The following is a 25,982-nucleotide window of genomic DNA, read 5'->3' on the forward strand; positions in this document are numbered from 1 at the left end:
AGCTAGGCACTTTAATTTATACCAGAGCCCGCAGCACTAAGGCGTTCCTCCTCATCTACCGCGCTTTTCACGACACAGCACCTGCAGTTAGGGGTTTTGTTTCGCCCTGCGTCTCAGTTCCGGAATCGCAGATATAAAGGCGCAGAGGACTTACCTGACTGCAGCATGAACGCCGAAGAAGCGGTTCGAATGGCAGTCGACTACGGCCGCCGAGCCGAGGCCGAAGAGGAGGCGCAGAACTTCGCCGAGGCCTTCCGCCTCTACAAGCAGGCTCTGTTCTTGTACTTTGTGGCGGCACGAGAGATTCGCGTCGAGAGCAGCGGGTACCTACAGCGCACGCACGAGTTCATCCGCTTCCTTGGAACAAGAACCGACGGCGAGTACTCGACGGCCAGTTCGAGTCCGTCGCCCACGAGCCAGCCGGCCCGACTGCTCAGCAGCGGGAGTAGCCTCACTCTCTTTCCGGCGTAAGTCGCACTTGATCGACCTTCTAAGGGATCACTTGACAACGTAGACATAAACGGGCTCTGCGACACATAAATTAAGCGTGCCGTTTCTTCTTCTGGTACTCTGTAGCGCTTCGATATCGCACTGTGATTTAAGTAGCCGAAAAGAAAATATACTCTTATTTTGAATAGAGTAAAACCTTTCGCTTAGGGTGCCGCGATACACTCGATCGCCTCGGCGCGCAACGAGGCACTCTACTTGGATGGATGCTATGAGCGCCCCGTTGATAACGGCCCGGTGACGTGCGCCCCCAGGCTCGACAAAAAAACAAAAAAAAACACTGCTATTCTGTCTCATATTTTTTATTTTAGTTGGCCTAATAGCCCATTTACTTCGTTTAATTCGATCTTACCGTAGGAAAAAAACAAATTAACAGCCCAGCATTCTGCCCGTTACGGCAGAATGACCTTATGTTCCCACTGTTTATCTTTGTCCTTTTTGGCTACTTTGCTGCCACCAATACTCTAACCGCCTCGTACTTATTTCTATCGCGGACGGGCTCAGCTTTTCATTATTGTCTGTAAAACCCAAAGCTTCATGTAGGCTCCTGCCCAAAAAACACATGAGTGGATATCTCCACATTCAATCAGAGCATGCTGCATTGTTTACTTAGCTTCCCGCAGCATGTACATTTTTCTTCGTATTTACTAAATGTCGCTTTATAATTACGCGTTCTAAATCAACCCGACCTCGCATCAAAGAGTGAAGCACTTCCCCTAAATTATTGTAAAATGCATCCCTCCTTATTTCGTTTCTGCCTTTTCGGTAGTTACTCAGAGCCCGTTTTTTCTCCACAGCTGCCGTCCAGTAAATCCTCTCCGCCTCTCTGACTTTTCGCTTAACGCTCTTTGTTGACATATTGCTTACACTACCAGCCGTATATTTACTAGTGAGGCTCCTAGTTCTTTTTCTCCACTTTGTGTCCACGCTCTTCCTATACAAATAACGGAACACGTTCTCTGCCCATCTACTCTCCTTCATATTCCTTAGCCTTTCTTCGAACCTTATTTTGCTCTGAGCCTCCCTTGTTTCAAAGCCTGTCCATCCCATATCCACCCTTACAGCCTCATTTGTTGTCTTCCCGTGAGCACCCAACGCGAGGCATCCCACAGTCCTCTGATTTACATCCGTTCCTGATTGCACATCTGCCTTCATGCACACAACCGGGTTCCCAAAAGTAAGCCCCGAAACCATTATACCTTTCCACAGACCTCGAAGCACCTCGTACCTATTGTATCTCCACAACGCTATGTGCTTCATTATTACGGCATTCCTCGTTCCCTTTTCTGCTGAGGCATTTCCTGTGTCTCCATGTACCTATCACCCTCATTTACCCATACTCCGAGGTACTTATATTCGCTTACCTTCGGTACTTGTTCGCCCTGTATTGACACCACCTGATCATTGGGATCATTGAATACCATCAGTCCACATTTTGTTCCACTAAAGGGACGCCTTCAGCGTCCCTTTCGCATGTATCCATCAGCCGCTGTATACCTCCGCTGTCCGCAAACAGGACATCTTCAGCATAAAATAAACCAGGAAGCTGCTTGTACTTTTTCTACAGTGACACCTAGTGGCGTTTCCGGACACCAGAAGTACTGTTTGGTCATGTGACAGAGACACCAGTGGCTGGCGTTTTGATTGGCTTGGTAAGCCAATTCGGATGTAACACTGGCATGGTCCCATCTACGACACACCGTTGTGCGCTAGCACATATAAAAACATTGTTTATAGTTGATCAGATACTAAAGCGTTTCCCAAATTAAATATCATGTTTTCAAACTACGTCCGATATGCAACGGTTCGCGAAGGCCACCATGAGGCGAGATTTTCGGTATATCTCAATAAACAGCAGTACTTAATAGCAATAATAGCAGTACTCAATAAATAGGGCACGGAGATTGGAGGCGACCAGTGAAGTCGCTAAAACAGTCAATGCGAAATGAAATGTTTTGAATCTTAAAGACTAAAAACTCACACGGTCCCTTATGCATTCGCCTAAGAGGACTGGAAGGTGAAAGCTATCTTCTTCTCTTAACACGAAAGTGTTTAATGCCGGGGTCCACGAAGACATTGATGAAGTATTTCCGTCAGGGAGATACGTCATCAAAATTAACGCCATCAAATGGCAAACAAAAAGTTCCGTTCACAGGAGTCGAACCAACGACCACTAGGTACGCAACGATGCCTGGCGGGCGTTTAGCCCACTGAGCTATCGCCAAATACAGCGGAGCCTACATGAACGCGCCTTTTATCTTTCACACTTTCCTCTCACAGTGCTCTTGGATGAATGAATGGATGGATGGATGGATGGATGGATGGATGGATGGATGGATGGATCGATGGATGCTATGAGCGTCCCTTTTATAACGGGGCGGTGACACGTGTGCCACAAGGCTCGAAAAAAAAACAACCAAAAAACTTCGTTCCCTCTGCAATGAGCTCCGGTAACGCGCCGTTGCTACGATCGTCACATTCGGCGCGTTTCGAATAGGAGAAGTGTAATTTTGTCAATGGTTTAACACACCGCGAGGTGGCGGCTTTAGCCCAAACTTCGCTTATAGCATTCATCCATATCTAAAAATAGCTCTCCGACGCTCGCCTGGCTGTCGCACCGCGTTCCCGCTCGCCCTGTGAGAGCTAAAGGCCATGCTAGAGGGAAGAAAGGACGCTCGTCGCGTTTCTCTTGGCGTTTCACGACGCTTTAAAGAAGTGCATATCGAGTATGAGTGTTTACTATGTGCTCGTTGATGCCATCTTGGCGCGGGATTCACCAAATGCGGTGTCCAGGTATATCTTGATAACTTCAGCTACCGCAAGGGTTAAATCGTCATCATGGACGTTAGTCCTGGGTACTAAGATGTGCCACTAGGCGTCAACGTGGGCGCATCCACATCAAGCGGTTCTATATCTGCCAAACAACAATAGACTTTCTACAAGCTGTCATATACCAATGCATTATAAACAATCAGCGACATCGAGGCACCCTAAGACTACCAGAAGCTGGCGCTGAACGGCCGCGCGTATTACGAAGCTTACGAATTCGTGTTTGCATCCGAGTTTTATTGCATTCGTGCTTCTCGCACGCTTTCACAGGTACACGGGGGATGGAAAGAAACGCGAACATAGCGGCGCGCTGTTTTCATCATGCTTTAACCATGGTGGCAATAAAAAAATGCTAGATGGTTTTTTATTGTGTCATGGATGACGTCGTCTTTTCATCAGTCAACCAGGCTATAACCCCCTGAAAATAAATGTGAAACAGCAAAGAATGCAGATGCCGCATGTTCGAGTGTCTTTCCATCCCCGCTGTAAGTATTCCACAGGCAGTCTGTCAGGCCGTGCTGCCGGTTCGATACTTACACACGAGTTTGATGGTATTCGCGTTTTATTTTCTCTTTAAGGCTGTTGCAACCACGCCAATGCCTTAGTATGTCATACTGTTGTGTTCCACTCTGCAAACGGAACTGAAAGAAATCACGATTGTCTTTTTTTTTATTTCCCTTTATTGTTAAATTTTAAAAGATCTCACAGGGTCCTTTATGCATTCATCTAAGACGACTGAAAGGCGAAAGCCGTCTTGTTCTTTTTATTCCACTCAATGTATTGACCATTCCCTGCCTCCCTCCGAGATATTTCTGCGCCTAACGTGGTTTTCTTACAGCCTCAAGGATCAAAGGCAGTAAAAGCTTTCTGCACATCAGCGGAGGCATGCACTGCCTCTGTGATCGGCCCATTTTGACCAAGCGAAGATGTAATATGACGACGTCACGTTATGTGACGTCACGATGATGTCACAAAATTTTATGATCTGTGACGTCATATGATGACGTCATCACGTAATTATTTTTTGCTTCACTCATGCTGACGGCGCCGACGGTCAATTAATCGCGTATGATGAGGCATCTAAGACTTTCGCCTTAATGCACTGTTCGGCTGCCATGAAATTCTAGCTGCCGCTGGTGTTCAGTAGAGGTGGCTTGCAGTAATTAGGCGGAACAATTGATCTCCTTATACATCTTCAAACTATACTAGAATATGCAGACCCGAAGATATCATAGAATATAGGAAGCGGCGGCTTAAGAAGGATGCAGTAGCGTTTTGCAGACTACCTTCACGTTTGCAGCCCACGGTAACAAGTGAACCAAGCATGGCAAGCAGGCCCGTAGCCAGGAATGTTTTACAGCGAAAGCTGTTATGAGATCATTTCACCGGCCGTTTTTGGCGCCGTAGTTGTCCGTCGCCGCCGCCGCCGCCGCCGGTGTCCGTAACCAGTATCGCTCGAAATAAGAAAAAAAACGAAATAAGAAAAAAATTCAGGATGGAACGAGGTTCGAACCCGGGCCCTCTGCGTGGGAGCCCAGTATTCAGCCTCTGAGCCATGCCGGTGCTTGAACCTGCTTTGCAAAAAGGTCCTATACAGGCTTCATGTTGGGAAGGAACCACATTAGCATATGCAATATAGCGTGGTAGAAGAGTAAAATAAGCACCAAGCGTCGCAGAACGCGTCGCACAACACGAATTCTGTAACCAGGCGTCACACAATGCTAATTGCGCAACGAGTAGGTTGTTGAATGCTTCCAACACATTACAAAGGGCTCTGCCATAATTCTTCATTCTTCATCGTCATCAGGCATAGCATCAACAAGGTACGCATAATGCCTTACATGCGTTTAGCAGGTACCACGGCTCTCCGTAGAATGACGAAAAATGGCACAGTGCCCGCTGCCCTACTTCTCAAAAATTACAATGATTGAGAGCGTAGTGGGTTCCTCGCAAGTGCACTTGTATTGGTTGCCAAGGAAGCCCATAAGCGCATGATCCATTTACTTGGGGTCTCAGTGAAGTTCTTCGCCCCCCCCCCCTTCTCTGTCTCTCTCCCACGTCAACGTATGTTATACAGCATGACGGGAGAGAGAAATAGCGACCGGGCGTCACCCAATGCAAATTACATAACTGGTGGGCCGTTTAAAGGTTCCAACCCATTACAAAGAGCTGAGCCATAATTCTTCATCGTCATCAGTCGTCGCGTCAACAAAGTGCACATGATGCCTTACAGACGTGCAGCTGGTGCCTCGCTTCTGCGCAGAATGACGAATAATCGCTTAGTAGGTGCTTCCCAACTTCGCAAAAATTGTGATTTATGGCGTAGTGGGTACATTTCTAGTGTACTTAGATTGTAGCCCCAAGAGAGCTTACAACGGGCTCTAGAAACGCCGCTCTTCCAGCTTTCGCTGTGACTGTGCTGCGGTTTCAGCGCAGGTCTGGCGTTTTTTTCGGAGGAGGGGGGGGGGGGGGGCACTTGCTGAAAACCTTGACTATTTCAGAAAAACACCTATTTTCATTATTTATTTATGGTAAAAACTTATACTTCACCAACATTTCGGGGGGGGGGGGCTAGTGCCTCCCCACCCCCGTATCCAGGGCGGGCCCCTGGATACGGGCCTGATGGCAAGTATCCTTGAACGTGACCGTGTTGCGTCCGAACAGTGAACGAATGCATGCAGTACCAGTGGAAACGCTGTGTGGCAATCGCCGCCATGTGCATGCAGCGCTGCCATTAGGTCCCGAAACTCAAGAATCGGAGCCCATGGACACCACATGCGCTACCGGCAAAACAACGGACAATCATTATGCACAGTGTCAGAATAAATGAGTGCACAAGGCTGAGCAGACTGCTCCATGCGACAAAAGCGTCCAGGTCGACAGCCATTCGGCCTCTAGGTGGCTGACTCCCGAAAAGGCCAAATGGAAGAGAAAAAAAAGATACCTGAGGAGCCGGATACTGAGGCTACAACAATCCGTCGAGAAATACAAAGACGAGCTCAAGCAACTGACAACAGGCCTCGCCATTTTTCACGCCTTTCACATTGGCTCAAGTTGAGAGTCGGCACTACGACTTTACACTTGAATGACAGCGTCTGTTCACACACATCGGTCAGTGCTGCAGGAAGCGCGCGGCATATGCAGCTGTTTTTGTTTGTTTTTCGTACCACCATGATTTAACTGGTTTAAGCTCTGAAATGGTGGAATCACTTGGCATAGTTCTTTTTCTGTCACCAGCTGTTGCTTTCTCCTTGTGGCAACAAATGTAATTCTCAAAAGCTTTACGAAGGGAGTGGGTGATCACGTATATTCCTGGAAGCAGTCTAGTGACATTTCATGCTATTTAGCGCATGAACTCCAGGCTTGCGTATAATGTGCTACACCAGTAGACGGTAGCACGCATCGGGGAACTTTAAGCGCCCAAGCTTTCAGTATTATCTCTTGGCAAATGCTGCTTTCGAAAATCGACTTTCAGACAGTCAAAAACCGACTCTCAATCAAGCGAACGTAACGGTGACAAAACAATTTTCCGCGCTTCACTGGCATGCGCTCTCTGGTATCGGGCTAGCAGACGACGCGCGAGCGTCTCGATCAAATAACAAGAGTATGAAGTTGGGCATGTTGGTAATGCGTAACTGATCACGTAGCGCAAAATTTGCCACAGGACAAGAGAGGGGGACGAAGACGAGCGCTTACTTCCAACAAGGTTTATTTCGAGGAGTGTACACATATATACTCTCGAAATGCGAAAAACAAACAAATCATTCAAGAAGCTCACAATTGCCATGCGCGAAAATCTTACATTCTTAGGAAAGATAATTCTTTTTGACAAAGCCCGAGAGAGGGAGTGCTGACGCAGTTCAGCCCTAATCTACAAATCCTCTCTGCCTCGATAATTTCTCTTGTCGTTTCATTTCTGTTTTTTCCCATGATAACGGTGTCACGTAAAAGCGGTTTGCAGCCACGCGTGCTGCACTGCAATGCCAAGAAACCATTGCGACCATTTGTTTTTAGCATTTCGAGAGTATATATGTGTACGCTCCTCGAAATAAACCTTGTTGGAAGTAAGCGCTCGTCTTCTTCCCCCTCTCTTGTCCTGTGTCAAATTTTGCGCTACGTGATCAGTCGATCAAATAGCCGCGACAGACACATGCGTTCGAAATGGGCTCGTTGCCCAGAACGACAAGTGCTTCATGATTCCACTTTACAAGTTTTCATTATGCTTCAAATAACGCGAATACAGCCGAAAACTGAACCACACAGCAGCTTAGAATGCAGCCACGGCATTCGTTTCCGCGAGCGACAACGCGACAGCGGGTCTACTACGGTGGCGGCGCCCGGCGGCTAAAAGCCACACTAACACCGACGGTCAGTTCCCATTGATCTCCGCTCCTTCGCCCAGGCACAGAAAGATAGAGGAGGCGATGAAACAATCAACTACTTCTCTTCATTATGCCTATATGGTTAGGTAGCGCACTTTCGACGGGAACAAATGAAACAGAAAGGACACGACTAATAACCCTAGATTGTGCATGGTTTTTTATAGTGTACAAGCTGCTCGTGTTTCGTTAACTTTGGTTTTTGTATCGCTTGAGTGTGCGCAGATAGTTTGGTCCTAGATAAGAATACATTGACTGTCGGTTTATCTTCACACATGCATAACTTATCCTTTCACAGGAGTGTGCAAACTTTTGTCTTTAATCAGGTGATATTGAGGGTTGGTTCATTTCTGTGTCGCTCGGGGGTGCTTGGGTGCATATATATTGAAGTATTTTTCCTGAAATAAATTCAGTTGCGAGTGTAGCGAGTGTCATGTCCTTTCTGTTTCTTTTGTCCCCGTCGAAAGTGCGCTACCTAACCATAGAGGCATAATGATCAGTCACCAACTAGCCCAGCTCTCAACCTTATTCAACTACTTCTCTGACGACACGTTTCACTTTCGTGTTATACCGATTCCTAAGACGGAGAAATCAGCAATCTTTTGAAGACGATAGTCTTTCTTGGGATACTTGAACGCAGAAGTTTCTGTCTGTCTGTCTCTCTGTCTGTCTGTCTGTCTTGTGACAAGATTTATCCACCCAGCCAAAGTTTAAGAACTTGATGAACGCCCAGCCATGTTGAACTGGTCGCTGCGTTCGTACTTGTGAACATTGTCGATAAAAAAGCAAATATTACGCATGTCTGAGGCGCAACGTCAACACGTAAGTCTTAGGTGGTGTGTTCCTTTACTAGAAAATACATAGATACGTAATTCTAAAGACCCGGCCGAATGGAATGAAATAGGCCTCAACCAGTTCTCTTGCGACTGCGTCACGACTTCGCTTTAAGATTTTTCTGGATGAAAACAGGGGCACACATGCACAAGATTTACAATGAAATGGCAGATGCGAGCCTGTACCATTTTTTATGGACAGCGCATGCTCCTGTAGCCGAATATTAATGCATTGCCCTGTTTGGCCGGTGTAAACATAGCCACAGCTAAAAAAAAAAAGCAAGACTCAGAGTCCTGGCTTAGAACGCCAAGAGAAAAGAACGACGCCTGTAGTCATACCGTACACTCATACAGTCGCTCATAATCTTAAGAAGGTTGCTTCAAGGTTCAATGTTCCTGTGGTCTTCTCGGCGCCATGCAAATTGTGCAGCATTTGTAGGCGAGTGATGAAACCTGGTGATACGAAACGTCGCTGCGATATTAAGCATGAGCTTCCTTTTGGTGAAAGCTGCTTCGGTGTGGTGTATTTGATTCAACTGATTCAACTGATGCGTGAGCCAGCCTTCAATCGCTCTCACGGAAGCTGAGATTACCTATTTACAGCATACGTGAGTACTTGCCTGGTGGGGGATAAGATTTTCTGTTTGGTTTTTGTGGTTTTTTGTTTTCTGTTTTTTTGTTTGTTTGTTTTTTTTTTGTGCTTATATATGACACGTTTCTTCCATTAAAATTTCAGTTGTTAGACAGGGCTTGTGTCGTGCACTTCCTTGTGTTTTCGTGTTCCTTTTTTGCGCTGAACATGGCGAGTACGTTCTAGCCCAATTTGCCACCTTACTTCCGGACTTACGAACGATGTCTCTCATCGAATCCACTTAAAAATACGATGACGGGAACATGCGGTGCAGCTCTTGTCGCACCATAGCCTTTATCGTCTTGCGCAGGTCGTCAGAGCGGAGCCCTCGGATTACGGTGATGTGTGGTCTGGAATGACGACAGTATTGCTGCTTGCGCATGTCCTGCGTCTTCTGAATTGTGGCTTTAGCGATAATTTCTTGGACAATGTTCGGTGGGTTCCGCATCAGTCCCTCGAAGAGCTCCTGCTTGACTCCTAGCATGAGGAGGCGAACTTTCCTCTCTTCGGGCATGGCAGGGTCTGAGTGACGGATTAGTCTGGTCATGTCTTCCGTGAAGAGCGCCACGTTTTCGTTTGGCAGCTGCACACAGGTTTCGAGGAGAGTCTAGGGCCTCTCATTGCGGGCGATGCTCGGGAACGTAGCGATGAACGTGGTGCGAAAAATGTCTCACGTTGTCAGGGTTCTCTCTTGGTTCTTGAACCAGGTCCGAGGGGCGTCTCTTAAGGTGAAGTAGACATGCCGTAGCTTGTCTTCACTGCTCCAGGTATTGAAAACAGTCACGCGGTCGCACGCCTCGAGCGAGCTTTCTGGGCCTTATAATGACGATCCGCGGAAGGTTGGCGGCTCGCTAGGTTGTAGCACGACTGTCGCGGGCGGTGGCACAGTGGCTGTCATCACTGCCGCAGTCGTGGTCTTCCGGGTTTTATTGGTTAGTGACCCGTGCTCGGCGGAACGCGCCGTCCTTTATATTGTAGACATCGAACATTCCAGCGTTATCGCTGGTGTTCGCGTGAACTTTCGAATGAACTTCACTATTCGCGCCCTCCATTGCTGCGCTGTCTGTGCCGAGCGCTGCTAACTGTTTTCGTGGGCGAAACACGAATACGTGAAAATAAAGCTAAAAACGCGTGTGGCGATATCTCCGCCGTAACTGTTCTAGATATCGCAAATAAATTGAATGCCGTATGTTGCCAATTACGGCTTTTCTGGAAGCGGTTCAAACGGCGTCCAGCATCGTTCGACCCACAGACTTGCATACAAATGCCTGTAGAAAATAAAACCACGAAGCGTTAACTTTATTTACGTCACGGGGAATTTACAGGCTGTAAAACAAGTTATCACGCAGATTATATTTGGTGAGTTTCGTAATGCTTTTCTGAAGCAAACTTGTCGCGGTAACTAAATGGCTATTGAGCGTTGTTATTGAGCGTGTGCTAGCGAATTCGAATTTCGGCCGCAGTGGCCGCACGCGGTTGGAGGTACAATAGTGAAGTATTACGCGTGTTTTAGTTGCGTGTTAAATAGCGCGAATTGGTCATAGTTAGGCCACAGGGTCCAGCACTATGGCACCCTACCGTGTTGCTAAGGGATGCTAAAGCTCACAATCTAATACGTCTGTGGTTGTTTACAGAATCTCATGCTGCTCTGCGCTATTTTTCTAGAAATGCACATGGTAAGCTGAATTTTAGCTATTTTAAATTGTCTACAACAGGACATTGTGATTTACCATGTGCATGCAACAGACCAATAAAACAGGCCGTAAACTTTTGCTGTACGCACATTACATTGCTGAACAGTGTAGCTATCCAATGCGATAGCATAGATACGATGACAAGAAAGCTGTGCTCGCAGCAATATGCGACAGCCCGCTTCGTTTATTATCACTTCAAGAACGCCAATAAATGCATAGGGTAGATTCCATAAAAGTTGCCTGGCATTACTGTCGCATTGAACATGAACTGTAGGACTGCTTTATTTCGCGAGTGTTAAAATAATATAAGCCGTGGTAGTTAAAACAGTTTAAGAGTCGGGCTACAACTAGAGGCAACGGTTCCGCCACTCCTGCCGTCACTATATATTTTGTTTTTATTTCAGTTATCGCTTTATACGCTAGAAACATATCGCGCCTTGGCTACTGAAAGCCCGTAATACACAGAGCTTTCTGTCCTGAAGAACACTTCATTTCTTTTTTGCGTTCGCGTAGCATCCCTCACAAAAATGCAGTTAGCGTTTTGAATTGACAGCCTGTCAAGTTCTTCATGAGTCTGTAGATGGTCAATTAAACGCCAATGTCTAGTGAGTGCACTCATTAAACATTTCATTGAAATGAGGTTAGAAAGCTTCAATTGAATCTCACTCGTTACATTCTTGATTGACATACGTTAAGAAAGGTTCAATTGACCTACAATCACAACACGTTTAATTGAACTGGTATTGAACACTCTCAACGTGGGAAGTTTATAACACCTATATTAACTTCAGGGGGCAATTCACGAAACTTGTCGTGTGTGTGAGCGCGCCTCTTCACATTAGTCGGCCGGCGTCTCATATGACAAGCCCAGCATCAGGATTCGATGACGTTTTGTCACACACAAACTTTTGCGTAAGACGTTTTCGTCAATGTGGACCCGGTATCATTTATAAACCAAGCTTTACATTACAGTTGTCACACCACTTCGTGGAGCAGCCATGCATAACATAAATCTACGTGCAAGCATATTCTTCAGGCCGTTGACTCTCTGCGCACCTGCTTCGGAAATATACATATGTGTGTGCATATGTATTTACCAACTGTATTGCTGCATTACTGCAGTAATACAAGTACTTAACATTTTTACTGGACGCAAGGATGCTGGTTTGATCCCAGTTGTTTTATAATTTTCGAATGTCAGTTGTATTTACAATCGACAATCGATAGCGAATTCGATTGTCGATTGTATATACAATCGTAGTTTCGATTGTATTGTCGATTGTGGTCAACTTCTTTCAGCAAATGGACTGCTTGGACCAGGCTTCAATCGTAATGATTTCAGAATTTTGGCATGTGCGATACTGCCATCTAAACAAAAGAACAGCATACAGTGTCGGAATCCTTAAAACTCTGAACCCTAAACCAAGACAGCAAACACTCTTCAACGCAGTTCCCATTAGCTCAACACTTCCACCACACTGTTTGCACGCGCAATTCTGTATAATTGCATCACAAATAATCTTCACGTCCTTTAGAGCATACCCGTTTTCAACCTCCACGCGATACCCCTCGAAGGACGTTGAAAAGTCTCAGAGGTTCGACGACGAAGAGTTGCTGGTTCAGCGTTCGGCACCTCAGTACATCGCTGGCATTTATTGAAATTTACAGAACTGTATTGGTTGCCGCGAAATTTACGCTTGCTGAAGAACTTATTTACCTGCAGCATCTCAACTTACCGAGAGGCACAATGGACACAAGGTGTAATGAAGCTAGGATCTAAAAGTGTTCGAACAGATGCGCTCCCAAAAACAAATGCGAATGAAAAGGCGCACCAAGTCTTCTGATTGCCTTAGAAGTTACCCGACAATTTATTATTATATACAGCTGACTACAGGCAAGCGTTTTGGCTTTCGTACAGGAAGCTTTTTTTTTTTTAGAACAATGGACCATAAGCACGGAGCGCATGCGAGGAGCGTGTCCGGGGTGCGTGTTCACTCACTTTCGGAGAAGCTGTTTTTCAGCCATAAACAAACACTTCGTAAGAAAATTACGAATGTGGAAAATATGAAAAAAGGAGCACGCTTCCCGAATTGCAAAAAAAAGTGATATTTTAAAATTTTGCCTCACCTTGTGCCCTTAGAGGGATCCTGAAACACTTTTGACGATTTTGTAAAAACACATTCAGCCAATAAAGCAAGTCCTAATCACCATTTGCCGACTGATTTACGCTCTCTGCGTCAAGTGTACTACAAGGCTTTAAACATGCGAATCGCTACAGATCGCAGCGGGTCAGCCGAACGAGTTTTCAACTTATATGTCCAGTCTACGTCACTGAACTTCCGGTCGGCAGCGAGCGTCGTCTGCCTGTGTTGCGCGACCAGTGTTTATCTCGAAGTTTCCTTTCTCGGACACCGTGGATTGCCCTAGTTGCGTTGTGTACTGCAGATCTAGCGATTGGCGACTTGTAACGCTGCGACATTGTGTAAAACATGTAAGGCGTCTGGCAAGCGGAGTCGCTTTAGCTTGTCGGTACAATGAGTGTAGGGCTCTCGCTACGCGATAAGCGCCAGAATCCACGCATCGGCGGCTGTAACTTCAACCCTGAATACACAACACATTGCCATATGTTCGCGGTCATCCGTGATGGTTGTGAAGTACTTTCTTTCTCCGCATACTCCTTGGCGTTTGCAGATTCTCGGCGGACAGGACAGTAAGAGAATTAAATCAGCCTCGCACTAGTGGTGCCAAGCCCGAAGGAAATGCGGAGCTAGGCGGCCTTCTTTGTTTCTCTTAATTTTTCTGTTCCTTTCTTCATCTCTTTCTTCCTTTTTTGTCCCTCCTGTCTATTTTTGCTATGTCTTCTTTGGCTCTGTTTATTTCTATTTTTTTCTTCCTATTATATATATATATATATATATATATATATATATATATATATATATATATATATATATATATATATATATATGTATATATCTTTCTCTGACTTCCTGTCTTTCTGTCTTTCTTTCGCTTTCCGTATTCCTTCCTCTCTCTTTCTTTCTATGTTATGCTTTACTCTCTCCCCCTCCTTTCTCTCCTCTCCTCAGATCACTGCTCCTCACTTCTCTTTCCCACCCCCTTGGTATTCTATACTATACAAGGTTAATGAAAACCAGCAGATAATGAAGCCAAGAAAATCTGTCTCTTTCTCTCTCGCCCATCAGGGTTATTCCATACCACGCCGGACAAATCGGCGCACGTTTTTTGGGAGCGAAGCAGAAGATGAAGAAGAGGACGTACATTGCGCGTGCTGGTTCATGATGATAGTTTTCTGCTTGTGGATTACAACAAACGGCTGCCGTAAACAACTGTGTTAAGAGAATCTTTTAGCAAGTTACGGAAATACGGTACGCGAATACGGTATTCCAGTGAAGGCGCGCCAACAGCACAAAAGCTTTTTCAAAAGTTACTGTGGGGTTGTCACGCCTCATTCTTGCCTGTCAGCTTACGCATTGCTAATAAGGAACATGTCGTTCTGGGGACGCACTGTCACTGGAACTGGGAGCGGCTTAAGCAAAACGAGCGAGAAAGGAGGAGCGATACGGTAATACCGTACCGTATTTCAGTACCGTATTTCCGTGACTTACTAAAGGACAAATAAAAACAGCTGGTTGTAGGGCAATGTGGTTGTGTCTTCTCGGTGGAAGTTATAGCCGCAGACGTGTGGATCCCGACGTTGATCGGATAGCGAGAACCCGACGCCCACTGTACTATCGAGCTCTGCGACTCCACTGGCCAATTGCCTTACATGCACCTCCGTGCACTTAGTCTCCGTTAATCGACGGCGCGCCAGGCTTGCTGATGGCATTGACTACGCAGCCCATGGAGAAGGTAACCCGTTCAGTGCGCTGCCGTGGCCAGCGATGGCAGCGCACTCGATGGGTTAGAGGAAGGCTGTACTGAGAACGAAGGGAACATATTGCGCGCAGCTACCTTGATACAAGATGCGTCAGCTAACTGATGGTGCGAGCGATTTGATGATGCAATAACGTAAACGCTCTCAAAGTGTGACAAAAAAAAAACTTTTCAGGGTTCATTTAACTTCATTTTGTGGCGCACTGTAACATATGACCATTGTGCTGAAGGCAATACCATCTTCGGCGAGTCGTTCGACAAGCCGCTCTCTGCACGCCACGTCCAAAGTATATTAAAGCGAAAGCCTTATAAACCTCACTAAACATGAAATTTGACCGTCGGCGTCTCGCGTCCTGCGGCGTCGGGGACGAGTGGAGCAAGAAATCATCACGTGATGACGTAATCATGACGTCCCAGATCGCAAAAATTTGTTACGTCATGTGGCGAAACACCACATAATGCACTTGTAGCACAGTCCTTTGGGCGGCGAACAAAACAGGAGCGCGCGAGACCTCAGGAGTAGAAAATAAAGACTGCGCTTCGCAGTGGCACGTGAAGCCACGGTGTGTGTTCCCTGCTGGCGTCGATTCTGGTTCAGCCGTCTCGCTCCTTCGCTCCTGTGCCATAAGCCGATATCGTCATCACATGACATTTTAGCTTAGTCAAAGGTGGGTTCATCACGGAGGCAGTGCGAAACTAGGTGATGTGCCTCCGATCCTGGAGGCAGTGCGAAACCACGCTAGTTGCACAAAGCTTTCGGAGGTAGGCGGGAAGGACAGGATGAATACATCTCGGGAATCTACATGACCGGCTGTTCATGTAGACTCCTTAATAGATCGAATGAGAATAAAGAAAGATGGCTTTCGCCTTCTAGTCATCTTAGGTGAATGCACAAGGGACCACGTGATTATTTTTTTTCTGTGCTCGAAATGACTGTAACGGAAAACGAAATTCAACTGCATTTGTTTACTGAAATTTCATTCTTTTTATGAACATGAATGAATAAATAGATATTTAGTTATTTTAATTCAGATCAATTCATATGAAAGAGAGAAATGAACATGTTATAGCAATATTTTCGTCAGAATAGACTATAGAGCACCTAGCCATAATGTTATGTAAACTTGACGCATTTACAGGCAGTTCTGAAAGGGTTAAGTAATCTGTTGTGCACATTTTTTCACAGTCTTCCCCAACATAGACGCTAAAGCACTAGCGATTTCTTGGTGCCTTAGACATCGTGAATCAATGATTTATTCACGCGTGAATATGATCCATGTTTGCTTCTTTGCAATATCTAACACTGTGCGGCTCTGTAACCTGACGCAAGCTTGTGCGCGCATGTCACTGCAGCCCCCACGGGCACGAGGAGCACAAAGTTTTCCACACGAGCGGCGTCGTCGTGCTTGGAGAGGCGCAGGTGCGCTGGTCGGACGTGTTCGGCCTCGAGGTCCTCAAGAGGGCTCTCATGCTCAATGTTGTGTACCCCGTCAAACACCCGACGTTGTTCGAGAACGCCAAGCCGCTCTCAAGTCTCATGCTGTACGGTCCGACGGGCAGCGGGAAGTCACACATCGGTAAGGCACTGGCCACCGAGTTCAACGATTCGACCTTCTTCTATGTGATGTGCCAGCACTTTGCCTCCAAGTGCCTCGTCGGAAACGAGAACCTGACCGTGAGCACACTGTTCGAAATGGTCCTCAACCACGCACCCAGCGTCCTCTTCCTGGACGAACTTGACGCCCTGAGTGGGACCGGAGTGAGTGGCGAAAGCTCTGGCTTTTTGTACAGAGTGAAGGCTGACTTCCTAAGTCTCCTTGAGGGGATACTCTTCAAGCAGAAGGTCACCGTCATTGGAGCAACCAAATCCCCGTGGGCCGTTGACCCCGCGCTAGCGCGCGTGTTTCGAAAGTGGGTTTATGTTCCGTTACCGACGGACGAAACACGAGAACTGATGCTGCTGAACGGTCTTAAGGATGTCCGCCACCAGCTGTTAGATGCAGACATCTTCTACCTTGTGCAGAAGACGGACGGGTACACGTGCGAAGATCTCACGCTGCTTCAGAGGGAGGCCAAGATGGAGGTGAGACACAAGCTCAAGTCTTCCACCCACTTTGTCAAGGTCGAAGGGTACAGGAGGCCCGGCAGTGCATCGAAGACCGGCGATTTCCTCACGCCGTGCTCACCGAACACTCCAGGTGCGATCAGGTTGTCCTGGAAAGACATCCCGAAAGAGGCCCTCTTGGAACCGGAACTCAGCTTGCAAGATTTCGAGGCGGCCCTGCAGAAGTACCACGCTTCGGTGACATCCAGCGAGCTTGACAAACTGGAGGCGTTCAGAACCAACCAGGAGTCAAATGTTCACACCGTCCTGAGGGTCGACATGAGTGCCTTCAACGTAGGTCACGTGGCTAACGAAGAAGCTGCAGTGGAAAATTAAGGCTCGCTCTCACCTTCTTGAGCCTGAATAAAACTTGCTTGTCATGCCGCGAAACCAATCACACCGCGCCATCACCTTAGAAGACCTACGAGCTTTCTGATACTGAACTTCCTAATCACTATTAGATTTTTGACGTTGTAATGTAACTGATTATTGTTTGCATCCCCGATCTAAACAGGATCAGCGGATCACAAAACTGACTGAAGTGAGAATGAATGCGACAGTTCGTCATTCGTTTAGATTTTGTTCACATTTTATGTCAACATGAAAATAGGCGTAAATTTTGCAAATGCGGTACAAATACACTAGAATAACACCGGAGCCAGAGCAGCGTTTTGCGCAAATTGGGTACTCGCACAAGCTGCGAAACGGAGTCACCCATCGTGCATATCTTCTACGTGCCTAGCAGACACATCACGGGTACGTTATTGATTTCATTTTTTCAATATGTTTTTCTTCAAACACAGCTTCAAGCCTGAAGAAAGTGCGGAGCTGTGCTGCCTGCATTGTTTCAGTCTTCTGTTTCTTTCGTCATCTCTTTCTTTACTTTTCTCTCTTATTTCTGTTTTTCTTTTTTTTTCTTTTACTTCTGTTTAGTTGTTTCTCTATCTCTATCTCTATCTATTCATTTTTCTTGCTCTTTCTATCCTTCTTTTTCTCTTCTTTCTCGCTTGTTTCTCTTCTTTCTTTCTTTTTTTTTACTCTCTGTAATTCTTTCTTCCTCTTTGATTATTTATATTTCTGTCTTCTCTTTCCGTCTTTCTTTCTCTCAATTTCTCTCTCGTTCTTTCTATGCTATCTTTTACTCTCTCCGCTCCTCGTTTCCCTCCACCTCACGTTCGCCTCTCTCCTCTTCCCACCCACTTCACTTTCACACCCCCTTGCTGTACTATGCCATACAAGGCTACGCTATGCTCTGCTAGCGTACCTGTACAGCCGAGTGGTTACGATGCTCGCGTTTGGACCGTGTGTACTCGGGTTCGATTCCCCCTTTCCAAGAATTTTTTGAACAAGAATGCCTTTGAGGGGAATCGGTTCCTCGGGACAAATAAAGTTCATTGACTGGCTGACTGTCTGTTGCTCACGCCGGACTAATCGGCGCCCGTGTTGTGGCAGCAAAGCAGAAGATAAAGAAGAGGAAGAAGTCGAAGAGAGCGCGTGCCTGTTCATGATGATTATCATTCCTGTTCACGCGTCACGGACCAACGGCGAGCTTAAATAGCCCTGCTTTTAATTGTAAACGTCACAATATGCAACACAGAGAGACAAACAACTTTATTTAGGTCCTGAGGAGCTTGATAGAGGGTCGACTAGGTAGGTCCCTACCAAGCCATTGGCTAGTCCCATGTCGGAACAGATAGGCCATGCCTCTCCACTCGTTCACGGGCCCTTTGGACAGCCAGGAGCTGGACGTCTTGTCTGGGGTCTGTGATGGCCGTCGTCCAGTCGTTTTCTTGGTTAAAATCCCGTAACGCAGGGCACTGCCAGAGCATGTGATTTAAAGAGCAAAATTCAGCCCCACAATCTGGGCATAGTGGAGCAATGTCGTAGTGGAGCATGCTCAGAAATCCCTTAGAAGGGTAGGACCTCGTCTGGAGCGTGCTTGCTTGGGATCTATTGGGCTTATAATTGGGGAAGGGAAAACTCTGTCTCTCCCCTGTGTAATGTGATATGATCTCGTGACATGTAACTAGAGGATCACTGTGGACTAGCTCTCCCGAACTCACCTGAGACACCATTCCGTCGCGGCATATAAAACCTCGTGCACGGTCGTGGGCTATCTCACTGCGGTTCAGGTGACCCGGTAGTACGTCTGGTCCCATGTGATGAATAATAGGTTATCAAATTTCAAAATAGGCAAAAAACTGCTCGATGCTGCTGGTCTCCGTCCTATCTTCGATAAGGGAGAGACCGTGCTACTTGGTAATCAAACAAGGAACTCCTTAATTGTTGACCCTTTTCCAACAAGCGTTCATCCCCAACACAATAAAGGTTGAAGGTTGGCGAGGGCTAGGGCTTTCTTATAGAACGTATCATGAACGGAGACCTTTAATGACGCGGCGCGGCACGCCAACGGCAACAAGTTTTCCGTCGCAATCGTCAGGGAGAGCTTCTCTCGGCAGGTTCGGTGATGACCTCCTTGGTCGACCTTGGGGAACAGGCTGCTATATCTCTGGCATTACTTGACACAAAACGCACTAAGGTGTGTCATCACCGACTTCCGGGCGTCCGTTAGAGCTTTCGCATCGGGATTGATAGCCAAAGAGGCAGCCAGGATTCTCTACGGTGAACAATATGCAAGCGTGAGGTAGTATGAACACCTTTAAAGCGGTCCTGCAACTCTTTTTCAGCAATGCCAGAAAACTCTGCCGATCGGTAGTCGAAGCTCCTGAGAACACGCAAGCCAAATATCATAGTAATAAATAGTGAGAAAAAACTTGTGACAAAGGGAAGAACAACAAAGGACGAGCGCTGACTGCCAACTGAAGCATTTATTACGCATAGCTATGTTTAAGTAACGGAGCTGCATACCACGTGCACCTGCGGGTGCGGTATATTATTGCGATAGCAATTATTTGGACACTCACGGCTGATTTTAAATGCGAATGCATTTCTTAGTCGGGCTATGTCAGGCATCCGGTCGGGCTATGTCAGGCGCCCGGCGTTGTCCGCGGCGCCCTCTCCCATAGCAACAGCTGCGGGCGCGCGCGCTTATCCTCGCCCCTAGCAACCCGAGCATGTGGTCCGAGAGAGTGTAGGAGAGCGTAGGTGCAGTGTTTCGCCGCTCCTTCTCTCGCCGTTCGCTCTCTCTCCTCCCTGCGCCCCACTCTCCCGTCCGCTCGCGCCTCACTCTCGACCGTTCGCTGGCTGGGCGCCTCTCAAGGCAATGGCAGAAGTCGGTGAAGGCGAATGTCTGACGGCAACGGTACCCTCTCTCGGCGCAAGAAATGCATTCGCATTTCCTCACGATTCCCTTCGGGGAGGTGGGGGCATTTTTTGCCGTCGCCGTCATCTCCCGGATATGTATATGTATGTATATATATAAAAGACACAAAGAAAAATAAGCCCCGCCACGGTGGTCTAGTGGTCATGGCGCTCGACTGCTGACCCGAAGGTCGCGGGATCGAATCCCGGCCGCGGCGGTTGCATTTTCGATGGAGGCGAAAATGTCTGAGGCCCGTGTACTTAGATTGAGGTGAACGTTAAAGAACCTCAGGTAGTCAAAATTTCCGGAGCCCTCCATTACGGCGTCTCTCATAATCATATCGTGGTTTTGGGACGTTAAACCCCACATATCTAAAAAAAAACATGGTTGATCCCTCCGTCATAGGAATCGGAATAACACGAAAGTAAAGCGTGCCCTTACAGAAGTAACTGCATGTTTACTGTACATTGATATAAGAGAGTTTGTACAATGTATATTGATGTCTGGCAGCTCATGGCACCGTTTAACGTGTATGCACCCACTTTGATGATTAGTGGTACATCTCCATCCCGACGACTAACGCCCATGTTAAATGATTAAACAAACCCTTGTGGTAGCTGTAGTAGTTAACCGTGAAAGCGTAATCAGAGAACGAGGTGGGATAGCCAGAAGAGCGTCGCATATTGGACGCAGAACTTGGTCGCCGTCCCGCGGGATGTTAAAATATGATTGAACACTACGGCCGGACTAGAGGGAAACGCAAAGCGCGTCGTGCCGCCTCGGTAGCCCGGCCGCGATTTTTCTCGGGGCGAGCGCGTGAGCGTGGAACGCAGGCGCGCGTCGCAGAGCTACTTTTGGTTTGTAGTAGCGTGATGCCGACGCTTTTACGACGCTTGGTCAAAGGTCGCCACCTCGCGGTGTGTTTAGATATTGACGAAATTCAACATTCTATTGAAAACGCGCCGAACGGGACGGGCGCGTAACGCGTTGCAGGTGCTAGTCGCGGAGGCCGCAGCAATGACGAATTGCTTTACCTTACCACTCCCAGAGGTCAACACCACCCAGACTACTGGGAGAGTGGTAGATATAAAAGGCGCGTTTGTAAAGTCTACGGAGTCTGTGACCGTGGCGCAGTGGATAGCGTGCCCGGCATCTGTTGTTGCGGACCGAGCGGCCGTGGGTTAGATGCCCGTTGACGGTACATTTTTTCTTTGCCATCTGATCGTGTATATTTTTTCGACGTCATTTCCGTGACGGAAATACGTCACTGAAGTCTTGGTGGACCCCGGCATAAAACACTTTCGTGTTAAAAAAAGAAAAATAAAGCAGAAGAAAAAAATTCCGAACCACCCAAGCGCGGATTCGAACCATCGACTCCCCCCCCCCCCCGCTGCATTAGACAACACGGCCATGCCCCCCCCCCCCTTTTTATCATTGTACTGTTCCCTGGCTCAGCCATGCCCCATGCCTGCGCCGGCGAAATAACGGCGAGCTATTTATATGCACCATTTACCGCTGGTGGTAAGCAAATCTAGGAGGAGATTGAGCGTGTTTTCTATCACGCAACGCTCCTAATTTTCATTCAGTTTGAAAATTGCGCTTGAGATGTGCACGACAACGTGGCCGTTTTCAGTACCCACTAGTGATGTGGAAGAAAAAAAAAACAACACCGGGCACACCTTACATCAGACGCCCTCGTGTGGCAGGAGACTCAGGGGGTTACTCCACGCACCGCAGTTTAAAAGAAAAAGACATATCTAAGAGCATCTGATTCTCCATTGTCGACGCTTGCAGACGCAACGATCCTAATTTTCTTTCAGTTTGAAAACTGCCCTTGAGACGCGCACGACAAAGTGGCCCTTTTCTGTACCCACTCGTGATGTGGAAGGAAAAAAAAAACGAAGAACACCGGCCACGCATTATGGAAGTCTTTGCAGACACAGCACTCACAAGTTCCACAAAATATCGGCACTTAATATATCCCTGGCGGAGGTCATTTTGTCAAACCCGTAAATTGGATGAATTACGAGGCTGCGATGTCGTGTACCGAGGCTAAATTTCTATCAACACAGGTCTGCTGAGGCACCTTCTCCACTGTGCGCATTCTGTGGTGAGCTGGAAACAATTGATCATTTCTTTCTGACCTGCAGGCGATATACTACTGCACGAAAAACCCTTTTGGAAAGACATTTACGGGCTGTTGGAATGAATTTATCTGTGCCTGTGCTTTTTGTCTTTTGGAGCCTCTATTTCTGGGTTCTCCAATGCGAAGGTTTGCGTGGCCGTGAGGGATTAATTGATGCGGAACAAACGAGCGCTATGGAACGGGGACATAGACAAGAAGCACACAGGACAGGCGCTCAACTTTCAACTGAGGTTTATTGAGCAAACATGAAAAATTTATACCAGCAACCAGCAAGAGCGATAACATTTGTCACTCATCCACCCGATAACAAAAGTGCCGAGACCTCTCCAAAAAGCCACTTCATGGCCGCGCACCAACGCTGAATCAGCTTCCTACCGCTCAAATGCGGCAGAAAACGTCCAAGATTAAGGACCATGGAACACTTGCGTTAAAAAAATAAACCTCCAAAGACGCATGCGCACTCACCAGGGCTCAACATCGAAACCCATAAGGAAGCTAGCGCCATCTAGACTAAACAGGCCGTCAACGAACCATCCTAAAAGGTGGAAACAAACTACTCATTCAGGAAAAACATGTTTTGTTGGCTATAGACACTGCGCATATGGTGAACGGAACTCAAAAAAGTTCTTACCCCAGAGCTGCGTAAGTAAAAGAAACAGTTTTTGACAACAGCATAAAAAATCAAAAACAAAACTTGAACACATACGAGTCGCGTCAAAAACGATAAGAAAACCGACAATAGGTCATTAACAATACTTAAACAACAAGGAGCTGCGTCAGAACAACAGTGGAAAACGAAGTAATTAAAGAAATTAAAAAATAACCCGCTTAGCTCTAGTAATAAGGGCAACAGCAACAAAACAGGTACGCCAAGGAAAGGAAGCTTACAGATAACCTTCTAGGAAAGCGACTTCCTTGTCACAGAGTGTGATAGAAGGTACACCGATACACTTATCACCGGACTTGTGGATATGGTATGCTTCCACGATCTCCATTTCTGTTCTCTCATGTGAACGCTTGAGAAAGGCAGTGCGCGCAAACTCCGGAATGCAACCACACCTTTTACAATGCTCCGAAAGGGGCCACCTGCGTTATTCTTGACAGACAAACTATGCTGTCTCGCCCTTTCATTGAAACATCTCCCCGTTTGCCCTATCTATACCTTATCGCAGCTCAAAGGAACGCGGTACACAACGTTCGCTGCGCATGCAGTGAAATGAGTGGCATGCCGCTTGGAACACTGTGTGCGACCACCATTAGAAGCGAGGGAGCAAATTTTTTAGAGTTTGCATGGCGCTGAGAACACAACATTGACGTGGTACTTCGAAATACCTTTTTGCAATTTTGGGAAATGCGATGGATATAAGGAACAGCTACGGTTTTCTGTCTTTCATTACTACTAATGTTAGATGTACAAGCGCGCTTCAGCTTCTGCAGTAGGGACTCACACACAGTATTGACCAACGACGGCAGGAACTCCAATCGGTTAACTCCAATCGGTTAACTAGATAATTTATATTATTATTCTTCTGTGTCAACACATGTATATATTTTAAAAATTCGGGCATTGATTTATTTTACTTTAATATTGTTATTTATTTAATTATATATTTTTCATATTTGATCAAGCGTAAAAATTTCCTATCAAATTCATAATGCTTCTATTCTGTAACCTCTCTTCTAAAGTATTATAACATTTATAAAACCACTGAATTCATGGCCAATCCCCCACAGTTGGTGTGAGCCAAAGTTGAAGGTGAACAAGAACAAGACCTTGCATCAGACGCCCCCGTGTGCAGGAAATGAAGGCGGTCACTCCACGCGCCACAGTTTAAAAGAAAAAGATATATCTAAGAGCATCTGATTCTCCATTGTCGACACTAGCAGCGCGTTACTGAAGCACAAAGGCGTAACAACTGCGACATTTCTTAGTTCACGCTTGCCCTGTGCATGACTGTGCGTTCTTTTCGGGCGTCCTTCTTAGTGCTTCAGCAGCGCGCTGCAAGTATCGAACTGCTTCTCGTTCTTCGTGTGACATTCTAATTTCTCGCTATCGCATTAATTGCTTCGCCCTTGCGGCGAAACTGTGACTTTTTATAGCGCAGCTAGCGGCCTGGAACTTACAATTGATTCTCCAAGTGAGCTAGAAATCGTGCCCCCTTCTCCCGCCAAATGACATCTCAAACCCAAATGATCACGCCATAAACTCGAAGCCCACGGCCATTGGCTGATTTGAGCAACGTGAGCTGCATAGTTACCGCGGCCGCCGCGGGATGCCGCCACGTTCCCGCGCGTCCACTTGCGATCCCACTACAAGTGAGCCGAGCGTTCAAAGAAAGAAAAGACAAGAAAGTGCTGATGGTCGTGACGCGCGCTGACGAACGGACGCACCTCCTTGCCCCCTCGTCATATCCTCTCCTTCCCCTGCGTAGCTCTCCTCGTGCTCGATTGTAGGAGAGGGGAGACAAAGCGCTTGAAGCGTGCGACAAATCCTTGTAATTCCGCTCGTACTTGACGGATACAGAAAATGTTCGCGGCAGTCGATTTGCGAGGCCATAAGCTCTCTCAATGAAGGAATTTGATGATTACAGTCGAACCCCTCGATAACAAAATTGCTGGGAAGCGATTTTTAAATGCGAATGCATTTCTTAGTCGGGCTATGTAAGGCATCCGGCGTTGTCCGCGCGCCTCTCCGCTCTCACTCCCTCCCCCATAGCAACATCTGCGGGCACGCACGCTTATCCTCGCCCCTAGCAACCGGAGCAGGTTTTCGGGCGGAGTAGCGGAGAGTGAGTGGAGAGGAGGAGCGCGCTCTGGCGTGTGAGGGCGCTCGCATCGTGGGAGCTCGGCGGAGCTCCCGCGTGTGTGGAGAGAGTGCAGGTGGCAACATCCCTGATGTGATTACGAACGCACGTAGGAAGCGTTCGTTGAAAGAGGCGCCCAAAAGGGAGACACTTGAGCGCGTCGATGCGTCCAGCTTTACGCCATTAAAATTACTACGCCGCGTACTCTCGGCGCAAAAAATGCATTCGCATTTCCTCACGATGGGAAACGATTTTTGTTCTTTCTCGTGAGAATTTCAATCTCGCGAAAATAAAAAAATAAATGCGCACACGACTTGCTTCGCACAACAAAACTTTTTAAACAAGTGGCTGACCTTTTTCTGTTTCTCGTTGCTTTGAAGGAGCTTGACGGCACGAGCCTCGCAGCTTACTTCTCTTTGCATAGCCTCGTCGTCGTCGTGGGCGCCGAGAAAAGTCCGGGATGCCTTCAGGTCCGGCCGGGTCCTGTCTCACCGTTGGAGCCGATCCTTAGCTGATCTTGGACGTTGGAGCTGGACAAGGCTCTCTCCCAAGCTCGTTGGTGGGCTAAGGGTTGGAAAGAGCACTCACACCCTCACGTGGTAGATCCTGTTTTTATGTGTAATTGTCGACTGACCCTTCTACTCTGTCTGACGATGCAAGACGCAGGACGAGAAAGCAACCAACACCAGCTTTTTCTTGTCCTGTGCATCACGATTCATTATATAATCAAGAATCTCGATAGACAAACAAATTATTACGCCGCTGTACTGACGCACGGCCCTCATGCGCGCATAGCATGTGACTCGTTTTTGGTACTGTGCGCGCACCAGCATTCCGTGTCGGCGTACTAGAATGTGTTCGGATATTTTAGTTTTATTCTTTCACAATGCTTCGAA

The 25,982-nt window shown here is 47.1% G+C and overlaps 1 protein-coding gene across 1 annotated transcript; it reads left to right on the forward strand.

Annotated features, from left to right (window-relative positions):
* The first annotated feature begins 165 nt into the window (after positions 1 to 165).
* LOC119403597 (vacuolar protein sorting-associated protein 4B) lies at positions 166 to 25,601 on the forward strand. Its single transcript, XM_037670523.1, has 3 exons — positions 166 to 467; positions 16,124 to 17,168; positions 25,467 to 25,601. Exons 1-3 carry the CDS (start codon positions 166 to 168, stop codon positions 25,599 to 25,601), a joined length of 1,482 nt encoding a protein of 493 aa, XP_037526451.1.
* The last annotated feature ends 381 nt before the right edge of the window (positions 25,602 to 25,982 follow it).

This window comes from Rhipicephalus sanguineus, chromosome 8, assembly GCF_013339695.2.
Source record: "Rhipicephalus sanguineus isolate Rsan-2018 chromosome 8, BIME_Rsan_1.4, whole genome shotgun sequence".
Lineage (NCBI taxonomy): Eukaryota > Metazoa > Arthropoda > Arachnida > Ixodida > Ixodidae > Rhipicephalus > Rhipicephalus sanguineus.

Excerpts from the sequence above, each read along its gene's own strand:
- LOC119403597 (XM_037670523.1), top strand. The coding sequence starts at position 166 with ATGAACGCCGAAGAAGCGGTTCGAATGGCAGTCGACTACGGCCGCCGA. Across the intron at positions 468-16,123 it reads AGCCTCACTCTCTTTCCGGC|CCCCCACGGGCACGAGGAGC; the intron begins GTAAGTCGCACT and ends ATGTCACTGCAG. Across the intron at positions 17,169-25,466 it reads TCGACATGAGTGCCTTCAAC|GAGCTTGACGGCACGAGCCT; the intron begins GTAGGTCACGTG and ends GTTGCTTTGAAG.